We start from the raw sequence: 14,887 nt of genomic DNA, 5'->3' as shown, positions 1-14,887 counted from the left end.
AAGGCTCCATTTCAGACGTCCGTATGCGTTTTGCGGATCCGATCCATCTATCAGTGGATCCGTAAAAATCATGCAGACGTCTAAATGGAGCTTTACAGGGGGGTGATCAATGACAGGGGGGTATCAATGACAGGGGGGTGATCAGGGAGTCTATATGGGGTGATCACCACAGTCATTGATCACGCCCCTGTAAGGCTCCATTCAGACGTCCGTATGCGTTTTGCGGATCCAATCCATCTATCAGTGGATCCGTAAAAATCATGCGGACGTCTAAATGGAGCTTTACAGAGGGGTGATCAATGACAGGGGGGTAATCAATGACAGGGGGTGATCAGGGAGTCTATATGGGGTGATCACCACAGTCATTGATCACGCCCCTGTAAGGCTCCATTCAGACGTCCGTATGCGTTTTGCGGATCCGATCCATCTATCAGTGGATCCGTAAAAATCATGCGGACGTCTGAATGGAGCTTTACAGGGGGGGTGATCAATGACAGGGGGGTAATCAATGACAGGGGGGTGATCAGGGAGTCTATATGGGGTGATCACCACAGTCATTGATCACGCCCCTGTAAGGCTCCATTCAGACGTCCGTATGCGTTTTGCGGATCCGATCCATCTATCAGTGGATCCGTAAAAATCATGCGGACGTCTGAATGGAGCTTTACAGGGGGGTGATCAATGACAGGGGGGTAATCAATGACAGGGGGGTGATCAGGGAGTCTATATGGGGTGATCAGGGGCTAAAAAGGGGTTAATAAGTGACAGGGGGGGGGTGTAGTGTAGTGTGGTGCTTGGTTCTACATATTGCTGAGCTATCTGTGTCCTCTGGTGGTCGATCCAAACAAAAGGGACCACCAGAGGACCAGGTAGCAGGTATATTAGACGCTGTTATCAAAACAGCGTCTAATATACCTGTTAGGGGTTAAAAAAATCACATCTCCAGCCTGCCAGCGAACGATCGCCGCTGGCAGGCTGGAGATCCACTCGCTTACCTTCCGATCCTGTGAACGTGCGTGCCTGTATGCGTGCGTTCACATTAAATCTCGCGTCTCGCGAGAGGACGCGCCGGCGCGTCCAGGCGGAATCAATCAACCACCTCCAGGACGCGTCGCTGCGTACGGCGGTCCGGAGGTGGTTAAAAGAAGAAAAACCTGCTACAAGAGGACATAGTTTTAAATTAGAGGGGGAAAGGTTTAAAAGTAATATCAGGAAGTATTACTTTACTGAGAGAGTAGTGGATGCATGGAATAGCCTTCCTGAAGAAGTGGTAGCTGCAAATACAGTGGAGTTTAAGCATGCATGGGATAGGCATAAGGCCATCCTTCATATAAGATAGGGCCAGGGGCTATTCGTAGTATTCAGTATATTGGGCAGACTAGATGGGCCAAATGGTTCTTATCTGCCGACACATTCTATGTTTCAAAGCCTCAGGGCTCATGCACACAAACGTTTTTTGCGGACCGTATTTTGATTCCGTATACGGTACGTATACGGAACTACTTATTTCAATGGGTCCGCAAAAGATGTGGACAGCACTCTGTGTGCTGTCCGCATCCGTTGCTCTGTTCCATGACCCCGCAAAAATTTTGCGGACAAGAATAGGCATCTCTATCTGCATTTTCCTTTCCGGTTTTGAGATCCATCAGAGGACATCAAAATTGGAGGAAAACACTTCAGTTTTGTGTCCCATTCATTGTCAAGGGGGACAAAACTGAACTGAACAGAAAGGAGTGCACTAGAATGCATTTCGTTCCGTTTTGTTGCGTTCCCGTGACTCACACAAAATCGTTGCAAGCAACGGTTTTGTGCTCGTCATGGGATACTGAGCAAGACGGATCCAGCACAATTACATTGTGTTTCATGCTGGATCTGTTGTTTTGGACACGAAAGAAACAGATCCAGAGCCCATTGACTTACAATGGTTTTAGTGCAAGATCCGTAATTTTGGACATAATACAACTGGATCCGTTCTGAAAGGATGCAGACGTTTGTATTATTTACCGGGTGCATGTTTGCTGATCCCCTGATGGATCCAGCAAAAACGCAGATGTCAAAGTAGCCTTAGATTTGTGCTGGTCCCTTCAGTAAAATTCTGTTTTTCCCACCCAGATTGTTGGATGCATTCTGTAGATATTCTTTTTATTATATGCAAATTTTCAGCTCGGTGCAATGAGGGCGTCACTATTGCACCTCTTTGCAGTGTAAACCACTCATTAGTCCTGGCCTCTCTGCCCACCTAGCTTCGAGTGACAGGGCCAGGTAGTGATGTAGTCTCGCTTGGCTCTATTTTACTGCACGTGTGCCATCACTTCGATATTCACTGAAGTACAGCCAGGAGCCCATTACAGAAGCAATAGCGCACTCATGCGCAGTACAGATGACTATCGACAATTACTGAAGTGACAGCACATGAGCAGTAACACAGGGCCAGGCAAGACTACAACACTGACTGGCCCTGTCACTCAAAGCTAGGGAGACCCGGACTAAGTAGCGTGGTTTACAGTGCACGAGGTGCAAGGGTAATGTCCTTGTTGCACCGAACTGTAAATCTGCATAAAATAAAAAGAAGAATTTCTACAGAAAGCATCCAACAATCTGGATAGAAGAAACAGCATTTTACTGGAGGGAGCACTGCACAACTAAGAATTTATTTGGATTCATATCAAAGTATGTAGTGACAGATTCCCTTTAAATGCTTACAATTAGGCCTCTTTCACACGACCGTATGGCTTTTTCAGTGTTTTGCGGTCTGTTTTTTCCAGATCCGTTGTTCCGTTTTTTGTTTCCATTGTGCTTCTGTTTCGGTTCCGTTTTTTCCGTATGGCATATACAGTATACAGTAATTACATAGAAAAAATTAGGCTGGGCATAACATTTTCAATAGATGGTTCCGCAAAAAACGGAACAGATACGGAAGACATACGGATGCATTTCCATATGTATTCCATTTTTTTTGCTGACCTATTGACTTGAATGGAGCCACGGAACGTGATTTGCGGGCAATAATAGGACATGTTCTATCTTTCAACGGAACGGAAAAACGGAAATACGGAAACGGAATGCATACGGAGTATATTCAGGGTTTTTTTGCAGAACCATTGAAATGAATGGTTCAGTATATGGACCATATACGGAACGCAAAAAACGGCCTGTAAACGGAAAAAAAAAAAACGGTCGTGTGAGAGGCCTTAGGCTTCTCGCACATGACCGTATGGCTTTTTAAGTATTTTGCGGTCCGTTTTGAACTGATCCATTTTTCCGTGTTTTTGTTCCCATTTCCATTCCGTTTTTTCCGCTTGTGATCCGTTTTTTTTTGAGGATCACAAACGGAAACGGAAGCATACAATAATGTTTAAACGGTAAGTACATAAAAAAATTGGGCTGGGCATAACATTTTCAAAAGATGGTTCCGCAAAAACGGAACGGACACGGAAGACATACGGATGCATTCCGTATGCATTCCGTTTTTTTGCGGAACCACTGACTTGAATGGAGCCACGGAACGTGATTTGCGGGCAATAATAAGACATGTTCTATCTTTAAATGGAAATATAGAAACGGAATGCATACGGAGTACCTTCCGTCGTTTTTGCAGACCCATTGAAGTGAATGGTTCCGCATACGGACCGCAAACGGAACACAAAAAAACGGAACGGAAACCTCTTGTGTGCAAGAGGCCTAATTCTACTGAACTGTATCACACCCATTCCAGGATGTTTTCTGATCCCGATTTGATATATGCAATAGCTGAAATAATTTTGACTTTCTTTTTAATCAGATTGCAAATGACATAAATTCTCTTAGCAACCAGTATCCTTCAATGATTATACTAAAATGGCACCCTATTTATAATTCATTTGGCTTTCTGTCACTAGGGTAAACGAGCAAAAAGCAATGCAACGCTAAAGAAGAGGTTAATGACCTGCAATAAAAATAAAAAAAAGGAAAAGAAAAAAACTGGCGTGTCAACTATTATGGGCTAGACCTGATGCAGTTGCAGTTTATGTGACATTTCTAGAAGCTGCCTGTGCAGTTTGCCAAGGTTTTTCTTATTTCGTGTATGAATATTCAAATGTCGTATATAATGGACCTGCAGAATGTGTCCCTACCTGTAGCAGAGTTAGTACTGTTCATTTCTAACCCCACCTAGTCACCATATATATAGACATACTAGGTGCTTGGAGGAACAAAAACTTAAAGCAAAGGCAGTTACTAAACTAAGAAAACCACATGGCGGTTAGGGATTAAATTCCCTTATACTGCATTCCAGTCTTATATTTCTGTAGGTGAACATAGACTGTGTTATGCTAAGAAGTAGGAAATATAGGAATAATGCAGTTTCTTTAACATCATTGTGCGGTTATGGACCCCAAGTGGTTGCCATCTTATTTCACAGATCAGCGAACATCAATAAGTCCGTATAGACACTGAATCAAATATCCATTATGCACAATGGAAACAAAGGTGCAACAAATGCAACAAGCATAAAGCAACTGATACAGCAGCACAATAAACAGATAGCACTCACCTCTGGGATATTTGTAATGTTTTGCTCTTGGCCCTTAAAATAAAAAATCTCTGCAGGCTTGTCAAGTGCTGAAATGTTGTCAAAAAGGGGCGCTGTCCTGTTCCCTTCAGGTGTAGAATGATTTAAGTCTAGGTGGCCATTAGATTGTGGCAGTGTTACTGACACTCCACCATCCGTATGGCTTTTGCCTTCCACGTTGCTGTCCATGCTCTGCACAGGTATGGGTACTGACTGCTTTAGTGAGTCACTGTGCAAAAATTCTGAAGACGGCTGTGAGGAGTCACCTTTACCTTCCCTAACTGAGGAGTGAGCTGTCTGTACAGAGTCTGTAGTTGTAAGATCACAGCTTTTGCTTGAGGGAGAAAACTCCTTCCGGGGTGTGTCAAAGGAGGTAGTTATAGTGCTGACTGTTGTGATAGAAGGGGAGAACACGTTCTCTTCAGACCTTGCTGCAAAGGGTGACTTGAAGCCTGAATACATGGACTCTATGCGAGATCTCTTCACAGCTATATCAGTCACATCTGCATTTTCTTTGTCACACGTTTCCTGTGGTATCAAAAGTGGTTCTCTTTTTGATCTCAGAGATTTCAAAAGCAAGCTTTGCTCGGCAGATGCCCGCTTTGGCCTTAATTTCTCTGCAGTTTCTTTGCTTTGCATCTTAAACAATGCCATTGGCGCAAGGTCCTTTGCTCTATCTTTCTTTCCTAAGCCGAAAGAGAATGCCTCATTATCCAATATCTTTTCCAAGTAATCCTCACGGATAGGGGGCAAACCACAATATGGACCTGGTGATTTAGGAGCTCTGGGCGTTTTTCTCTTCTGAGCCAATGTTATTGGGCTTTCTAGTTTCCTGATAGTTTCAGCAAATTTTTCCATGTCTGAAGAGGAGTCTAAAGTATATTCCTCATTTGTCACTGAGTCATTAAAACTGCTTTCAAGGCTACCTTGCAGGTTAGTCAAATTTTCACTTGTATGTTGTAGGCTTCTATTGGTATAAGTAATGGTACGAGAGTCAAAAAGGCCTCCATTCTGAAGTACACTAGGGTCTGGAATGTCAGAATCATTGCTATTCACTTCAAAGGAAACTGTAGTTTCCTTCATATTGTCTCCATTTAACACATTAACCTGCTGAACTTCGGTGTTCTTGTGCTTTTCAGACATTTCATCACCAGCCTCAACAACAAGTTGTAAGTCGGAGACATTTTCTGTGTCTGAAGGATTTAGTGTTCTTTTCAAATCACCTTTCTGTTCATTTGTTTCATATATAGATCCATCCACCTTCGCAGGCTCTGGACAGGAAACAGTGTCGTTTGTAACATCCAACAAGATTTCGCTGTCTGGTTTTGGTGAAATATTCTCATAATGGATAATAGATGGCTGACCTTTGTCAGATTCTTCTGGAAGCTTGTTCTGTGGTGAGAAACTACTGGGAACAAAACACTCACCAGATTCGAGCTGGGGGCTTGGTGAAGGCTCGTGTACACTATCTTCACTTTCTGGAGAAGTATTTGCAGTATATGATGAACCTTCTAACTTCTCAGTGGCATCTTTTGTAGGGTTTTGTGGGCGATGGGTTTGAACAGAGGTAGATTGTTCCTGTCCTGCAGGAATAACTGCATCTAAAGCCAATGATCCAGTAATTGGTAGGATTTCCTTTTTCTGGTGAGTGACAGAACTCAATACATCTGGATTTTCATGTAATGAAGATTTTTCCTTAACCTCTCCCCCACTGGATTGCATTTGCTCTGTATCCGTTAACTGTTGAGAGGTATCATTTGTGATTTCCTTTCTTACTAAATCACTATTCACCTTATGGATTTCTCTTGAATCTGTATTAACTTTTTGAACATCTTCTTTGGCATTTAAAACGTCTTTGGACTTGGAGCCCATTTGCTTTGAGTCCATTCTTGCTTCACGTGAGTTGTCTGTGTCTTTTCTTTCAGAGGGAGCTTTTTGAGCTTCTCTTTCAACTTCAGTAATTTCTTTACTGACATTAAATAGTGACTGATCTTTTTCAGATGGTACAGTTGATGGTAAAGATGAATCTACATCATCTGAATGCAGTGTGTTAGATTCCTTAGTTACAGCCACATCGGTATCGTCTCTTGTAACAGCTACAACGGTTGGTTCTTTCATGGAGCTATGTTTATTGCCCATATCAGGAGGGTCTAAGTGTGAAACACCACCACCTTCTGAACTACCTGAATCCTCAACTAAATGATCAGAAGTATTCTCAGAAAACTGTGACAAAGTATCTTTGGTATTTCCATCCAGCTGTAAATCATTGGTCTGTTTGCTACTACTCTCACTTAAAACATTGACATTACCGGTTTGCTCAGAAGTAGGTTCCTTGTGTTTTCCATTCTTCTCTGAAGGCAAAATACTTTCTTTCAAAAGCTTATCTGATTCTGCTAACTCAAAGCCATTTCTGCTGTTTTCCATCTGCGTCTGGCTTGGAGGGGTCACAACAGTGCCTTCTTCTTTCTTTTTATCTGCCTTTATTCCATAATGACCATTTTCAGTCTTTTTACCAAAACTAGAATTGCTGGCTGGTTTACTTGACGAGCTATTGTCTTTTGACCAAGCCCCTTTTACCTGTTTACCAAAGTTCAGTTTGGCTCTTTCAACATATTTCTTTTGCTGGGAAATATTCTTTGTGGCATAAAAATCAATTTGCTTGTGGCTTGTTCTTTTACTCTCAAATAAAGAAACTTTGCTTGCAATGCTTCCTTTTGGGATGAGTGCTGCAATGGCATCTTCATCTACTTGATCAACAACCTTAGGCTTAATAGGCAGTTCCACATTCTTTGGTTTTGGAGGGCTAAAAATAAAATAAGAACAAAACTGTATTAATGCACATTTTCTATTACGTCTGTTAACTAATAAATAACACATTGTTGTAATAAAGTCATATTATGTTACTAAAAGCTGCCATAAAAACTCAACAAATTAGCTGGAGACACTATCACAATTACACAAGGAAAATCATGAAACAATAATAGAAACAAAGTTACTCTCCACAATGTATAAAACATATTTCGTGTTAAGCCAGGATTCCAAATTGACATCATATTTAGCTATTTTAAAGAATTTAATAATTGCCAGCTAAACATATAGGCCCACATTTACTAATGTGAATGCACCTATATCTTGGTGTAAATTGTGCTAAAAAGTGGCACAATTTGGAACATCTAAGGCTACTTTCACACTTGCGTTCAGAGCGGGTCCGTCTGATGTCTGCACAGACGGATCCGCTCCTATAATGCAGACGTTTGGATCCGTTCAGAACGGATCCGCATGCATTATAGTTTAAAAAATATTCTAAGTGTGAAAGTAGTTCAGACGGATCCGTCCCCATTGACTTACATTGTAAGTCTGGACGGATCCGTTTGCCTCCGCACGGCCAGGCGGACACCCGAACGCTGCAAGCAGCATTCAGGTGTTCGCTTGCGGAGCGGAGGCTGAACGCTGCCAGACTAATGCATTCTGAGCGGATCCGCATCCACTCAGAATGCATTAGGGCAGTACGGATGCGTTCCGGACCGCTTGTGAGACCCTTCAAACGGAGCTCACAAGCGGAGCCCCGAACGCTAGTGTGAAAGAAGCCTTAGTCTAGAGAAATCATCTACACCTAGTTCAACAAGGGGTGTGGCTAACACAAAAGGAGTGTGACTTCATGGCAAAGGGGGCGTGGAATAATACACAACCTTTTTCATCAAAATGGCACCACGATTCCGGTCTCAAAAAAAGCCAACCAATAGTTGGTATACAGCTAGACAAAGGTGTCTATTCCTGCACCACAATTATCACATAAATCTGCCCCACAATGTGGAAAAATGAATGAATTACATTACAATTAACTAAAATGAAGTCTAAAAACTAAGTTTTAAATTAACAGCCTGTAAATCTTGAAAATCAGAACTGGGAAGACCTTTGAAAACCATCAGAAAAGTGGCAGTAAATATTTAACACTGATTTCAGTTAATGTTTACACAAGGACAATCTGAAACCTGTAGTTCAGCATTCTTAAAGTGCCGCACAAAGGATCTGGTTCCCTGAAAAACCTGACGTGCAAGGTATGGGACAAAAATAAAAACAGGTATTAAATGTGCAGCAAAAATGTATTTAGGTGGTAAGAAATGTAGAAAATGTAAGCTTGTTGTCATACTGTCAATATTAGAGATGAGCGAATTTCCGCTTACGAAATTCGTTCACACTTCGTTTGTTGGTTAAAGGTGAATTACGTTATAGATTCTGTTATCACGGACCATAACGCAATTCTATAATGGAATGCATAACGGAATTCCTTTAGAGGCATTCCGTTATTTATTCCGTCATAATAGAAGTCTATGGGCTGCAAAACTGATCCGTCCATTTCCGTTATGCAGGGGAGTCCTCTCCTGCATAACGTAAACAGGGCGGATCCGTTTTGCAGCCCATAGACTTCTATTATGACGGAATAAACAACGTAATGCCTCTAAAGGAATTCCGTTATGCATTCCATTATAGAATTGCGTTATGGTCCGTGATAATGGAATCTATAACGCAATTCACCTTTAACCAACAAACGAAGTGTGAACGAATTTCATAAGCAGAAATTCGCTCATCTCTAGTCAATATCACAGGGTATGAATTCAGAATGTCATTCATCAAATAGCATCATAGTGTCCTCCAGTGACATAGCTAGTGGCAGAATGCAGTTAGACTTTAGTTTCACAAATTGGACATGCCAGGATCAAAGCAAATTTAAAACAGGGGCCTTCAGGGTTGTCCATTATTCACCACTTAATCTTGTGCAAGTATTAAACATAAACGATATCAATTTATTATCAGGTAATCATACTAACCCTAACAATAAAGTTAACGGCATTTAAAAAAAAAAATGTTATTAAATGTTTTTCATTTTTATTGAGTATTTTGTTTTACATAAATATTTTTAAAAAGGAACGCTAATTCTGTAAAAGCAAAATAAAGAAACACTAGTAACACCATTATACCCTGAAATATTGTAGGAAGGTTTTTCCCATTCATTTCACTGTCTCTTTAAAGAAACACTGCCAGGAATTCATACCCAACCCCCACTATTTGGAAGTGTGCTGGTATACAGTGAGAAACAGAAGTATTTGAACACCCTGCGATTTTGCAAGTTCTCCCACTTAGAAATCATGAAGGAGTCTGAAATTCACATTGTAGGTGCATTCCCACTCTGAGAGACAGAATAAAAGAAAAATTCAGGAAATCACATTGTATGATTTTAAAAAAATGTATTTGTCTTGCACTGCTGAACATAAGTATTTGAACACCTGAGAAACAGCAAGAATTCTGGCTCTCAAAGACCTGTTACTGTGACTTTAAAAAGTCCACCGCTACTCCACTCATTGATCTAAATTAGTAGCACCTGTCTTAGCTCTTTAAAGACCCCTGTCCACCCCACAGTCAGTCAGACGCAAACTACTACCATGGGCAAGACCAAAGAGCTGTCAAAAGACACCAGAGACAAAATTGTGGACCTCCACAAGGCTAGAAAGGGCTACGGGGCAATTGCCAAGCAGTTTGGTGAAAATACAGTAGATCAACTGTTGGAGCAATTGTTAGAAAATGGAAGAGGCTAAAGACGACTGTCAGTCTCCCTCGGACTGGGGCTCCATGCAAGATCTCACCTTGTGGGGTATCACTGATGATAAGAAAGGTGAGGAATCAGCCCAGAACTACAAGGGAGGAGCTGGTCAATGACATGAAGAGAGCTGGGACCACAGTTTCAAAGGTCACTGTCGGTAGAACACTAGGCCGTCATGGTTTCAAATTATGCATTGCACGGAAGGTCCCCCTGCTCAAGTCATCACATGTCCAGGCCCGTCTAAAGTTTGCCCATGACGATCTGGATGATCCAGAGGAGGCATGGGAGAAAGTCATGTGGTCAGATGAGACCAAAGTAGAACTTTTTGGTCTAAACTTTACTCTTCGTGTTTGGAGGAAAAAGAAGGATAGGTTGCATCCCAATAACACCATCCCTACTGTGAAGCATGGGGGTGGTAACATCATGCTTTGGGGGTGATTTTTTGCGAAGGGGACAGGACGACTGCACTGTATTAAGGAGAGGATGAATGGGGCCATTTATTGTTAGATTTTGAGCAACAACCTCCTTCCCTCAGTCAGAGCATTATAGATGGGTCGTGCCTGGGTCTTCCAACATGACAACGACCCGAAGCACACAGCCAGAATAACCAAGGAATGGCTCCGTAAGAAGCATATCAAGGTTCTGGAGTGGCCTAGCCAGTCTCCAGACCTAAATCCAATAGAACATCTTAGGAGGGAGCTGAAACTCCATGTTGCTCAGCAACAGCGCCGAAACCTGACAGATCTAGAGGAGATCTGTGTGGAGGAGTGGGCCAAAATCCCTGTTGCAGTGTGTGCAAACCTGGTCAAGAACTACAGGAAACGTTTGACCTCTGTAATTGCAAACAAAGGCTTCTGTACCAAATATTAACACTGATTTTCTCAGGTGTTCAAATACTTATGTTCAGCAGTGCAAGACAAATCAATTCTTTAAAAATCATACAATGTGATTTCCTGAATTTTATTATTTTATTCTGTCTCTCAGAGTGGGAATGCACCTACAATGTAAATTTCAGACCCCTTCATGATTTCTAAGTGGGATAACTTGAAAAATCGCAGGGTGCTCAAATACTTCTGTTCCTCACTGTACATACACAGTCGAACCACATTATTATGACCACAGACAGCAGCTACATGGGCTGGGATTGACTCAATAATGTCTTTATAGGTGGTCACAGGTATCTGGAGCGATGCTGACTGCAGTGCATCATACAGCTGCTAGAAGGTGTGTGGGGGAGGATGCATAGAGCGAACATTATGATCGAGGTGGTTCCACAGATGCTTAATTGGGTTCAAGGGTAATTAAGGGGCGAGGGTAGTACTTGGAAGTCTTGACCATGCTCTTCCAACCAATGTCGGACATTTCTTGCAGTGTGACACGTCGCATTGCCCTGCTGGAAGATCCCATCCACGCTAGAAAAGACAGTCAGCATGTATGGGTGTACAAGATCTGCAAGGATAGATTCATACCCAAATTGGTTGAGAGTGCCTTCCACATGCATGAATGGGCCCAGAGAATGCCACAAAAACATTCCCCAGACCATTACGCTGCCACCTGTTCACTACTATGAGATTGACATCGACTTGAGTCTTCTATAGTAATGAATAGAGAAACTGACTTCCTGTCCTTACAACAGACAAAATGGAATCCAGCGAGTCTCATCGATATGTAAGTGTGTTAAGCAAACAATTATGTAGACCAGCACATTTACGAGGTTTTTCTTTGGGGAGTGCCTCCTTAACAGTTATGCAGTTCTTCCATGGGTACTGGACCAGGGGTTGAGTGGATACAATGTACACATACAGTTTTGCAGCACTTATGAGGGTTGTCATGCTGCCAATGTAGACAATAGCAGAGTGCTAGACTGGATACATGTAATGTAGTGCTATTTGTTAAATGTACAGAACTGGAAGACAGGGTGGGGTTTTTCCTATACAACAGTAAAGGCATCTGATATTGCTGAAGGTATAAAATGACAACCAAATAAGGCAATGCACAAAGGTCTCCGATTGTATCTGCATGGCTCGGTTTATGAGTTTAAGCATATATATATATATAATACCATGTCATACAGAGAGGTTCTCCAGTCTAGTCCTGAATAAATGCTTCCAGCGCAGAGCACACATAATCTGAGCACACAACCACACAGTTTCCAGATCAGGTTACTACTCCTTACACACACATTGTGTGCACTTTAAATAATTAATCTGCACAAACCTGTTGTTTGGTCCACGTTACTAGGCTCCTCAAGCCAAAAAGCCTTTTTTATCGCCCTCCCCATTGTCTAGCAATGAACACTAAACCCCTTCCTGACCACACCACAGAAATTAACAGGCTAATGGAGTTTTCCCGTTAATTTATGTGGTGAGCTTGATAGCACTGTTCCAATGGGAGGGTCGAGTGGTCCCACTGACATCCTAATCCTGTGAGAAGGAATTAAAATAATCAGTTTCTGGAAGAAACATTTTTTTCAAAAGGCAGAAAAAAAAGTGCCTTTCCAAACCTACAATCACAATTTTAAATATTCGGCATGCCGGGCAGGTTTTGCATGGGCGTCAAGTGCTCAGGAATTTACATGCTTCTGTCAGGCAGAATATAATAACAATTACCCCTGTCCATAGCAGCGGACTGGATATAGAACAGGAAAGTTTCCCGGTGGGCTGAGGCCCAGGGGGCCACCCAAGCCTCCTCACGGCTGCTGGCTGGGTACATAATGATCTGATGCTTTCAGCATTAATTCATGCTAGGAGTATCAGGATCTTATGCTCCTGGCCAGTAGCCAAAGGTGCTCTTCTGAATTCAACTTCATCACTGTCCTCAGAATGGTGAGAGGGCAGTATTTTATGCTGCACTGTGGTATTTGGTCCTGCTGGGGCAGTATTTTGTGCTGCACTACGGTACTGCTGGCCCACCTACTTCTGGCTTCTGTTGGCCCTTCTGTCAATTTGGACTCGCCTACAACATGGAGCCACTTTTAGGGTTTTATTTCCAGGGCCACTTTAAGTTCCCTGTTCATACCTACCGGTCATCTAGATTTTGCCTGTCCTACCCTGGCCCTGTCTACTTTTGCATCTTTACTAAACATTTCTGTACTTGAGGATTATCCCCCACATACAGATGCTGCATCTAAAGCTAAGGGAGGGTAATACATGACGACTTATCCACAGGATTGGGGTTAAGTGTCTCAATGCTGGGGGTCCAACCACTGGTACCTAGATCAATTATGAATGCTGAGGTGCCAAAATCCTGAATGAGAATGGAGCATCCATGACCAATTATTCCATTTTCATAGGGAAAGTCAGTACCGATTTTTGTCATCTCTGGGGTCCTGTGTTCAGACACTTATCCACTATTCTGCGGATGGAGGCTAAATGTTCTTAGTGGTAAAACCTTTGGAAAGCCTATTCCCTTCAAAGATCTCATAGACGGCTCAGTGGGTACAATATGTAAAATCATTAAAAAAAAAAAAAAAGCTTGTACGGCGTATTCACCACTTACTCCCCTGCCATTTCCAGCGGTGTTAGTCCGTTCCTCACCTCCAGTATGTGTTTACAGGCTTCAGCGGTAACATATCAGTATAAGGCTACATGCACACGACCGTGGTGTGTTTTGCGGTCCGCAAATTGCGGATCTGCAAAACATGGATGGCGTCCGTGCGCGTTCTGCAATTCGTGGAACGGCGCGGACAGCCTTTAATATAACTGCCTATTCTTGTCCGCAAAGCGCGGACAGGAATAAGACATGTTGTTGTTTTTTTTACCGGGCCACGGAACGGAGCAACGGATGCGGACAGCACACGGAGTGCTGTCCGCATCTTTTGCGGCCCCATTGAAGTGAATGGGTCCTCTTCTGATCCGCCAAAACTGTGGCTCAGATGCGGACCAAAACAACGGCCGTGTGCATGAGGCCTAAGACACATGACTGCTGCAGCCAAACTGGCCTCAGCGGAATAAGGGACGAGACATATACTGCTGAGGCCATTGTTTGGCTGCAGCTGTCACTTGCCATACGCAGCTACGTCACAGCTGAAGTCTGCAAACTCAAACTGGAGGTGAGGAATTTAAAAGAATGAAGTACAAGTAATGCTGAATCTTTTCCCAGAAAACTATATATCAATCCACTGAACTCATCCAGCTCTGTAACATGTTGCTTGCATCTTTTTTCAACAAGACGTTAAAGTCTCCAAATATAACAAGTTTTCAAAAATGCACAGTTTCTTTCTACTCAAGGCCCCCCCGAATAACCCATGCCAAGTCTTTACCTGAAGCTGGGAGGAGATGCATAGCGCTTCTGTGAGCTGTACTTTCCCAGTTAGAAACCGTATTTGCCTGTTCTTAGCAGCAGGACCGCCCTGTTTGCTCTCAAGAGAGCTGATCAAAGATTCAAGGGAATCGCCAAGTATGTTTCTGGCCATCGGGCAGTCTTTTTTCACGTTATGAGAACAGTATACCATTACATGCTCAAAGTACTGAATAGAGGGTGGGACACATACAATCTTAGCTAACAGCTACTTGGTGGTGGTTTCCATATAACAATAGGACACTTTTATACACTGAACAGAGAAGGGGTTTAATATATTATTTCATAAGAATGCATTGTATACCTGCTGACTATACTGAATGTTACTGAAGGGAGGAACTACACCTTAAACCATAGGACAAAGTACAAGAGATATGGAAATATACATATCTATGAAAAATTGTGCAAAGTGCTTCACACTAACAGCATAGTTGATAAAC

General features: G+C 42.5%; 1 protein-coding gene across 3 annotated transcripts in view; it reads right to left on the bottom strand.

Moving 5' to 3' along the window:
* CRYBG1 (crystallin beta-gamma domain containing 1) overlaps positions 1–14,887 on the bottom strand; it is a 349,280-nt gene that overhangs the window by 43,383 nt on the left and 291,010 nt on the right. For all 3 annotated transcript variants that reach the window (XM_040428824.1, XM_040428823.1, XM_040428825.1), the window contains one exon: positions 4,532–7,352. In XM_040428824.1, the coding sequence (XP_040284758.1) occupies positions 4,532–7,352 (2,821 nt within the window). The remainder of the gene's footprint in view (positions 1–4,531; positions 7,353–14,887) is intronic.

Source organism: Bufo bufo, chromosome 4 (genome assembly GCF_905171765.1).
Source record: "Bufo bufo chromosome 4, aBufBuf1.1, whole genome shotgun sequence".
NCBI lineage: Eukaryota > Metazoa > Chordata > Amphibia > Anura > Bufonidae > Bufo > Bufo bufo.
This window is presented reverse-complemented; position numbering and strand designations above follow the sequence as displayed.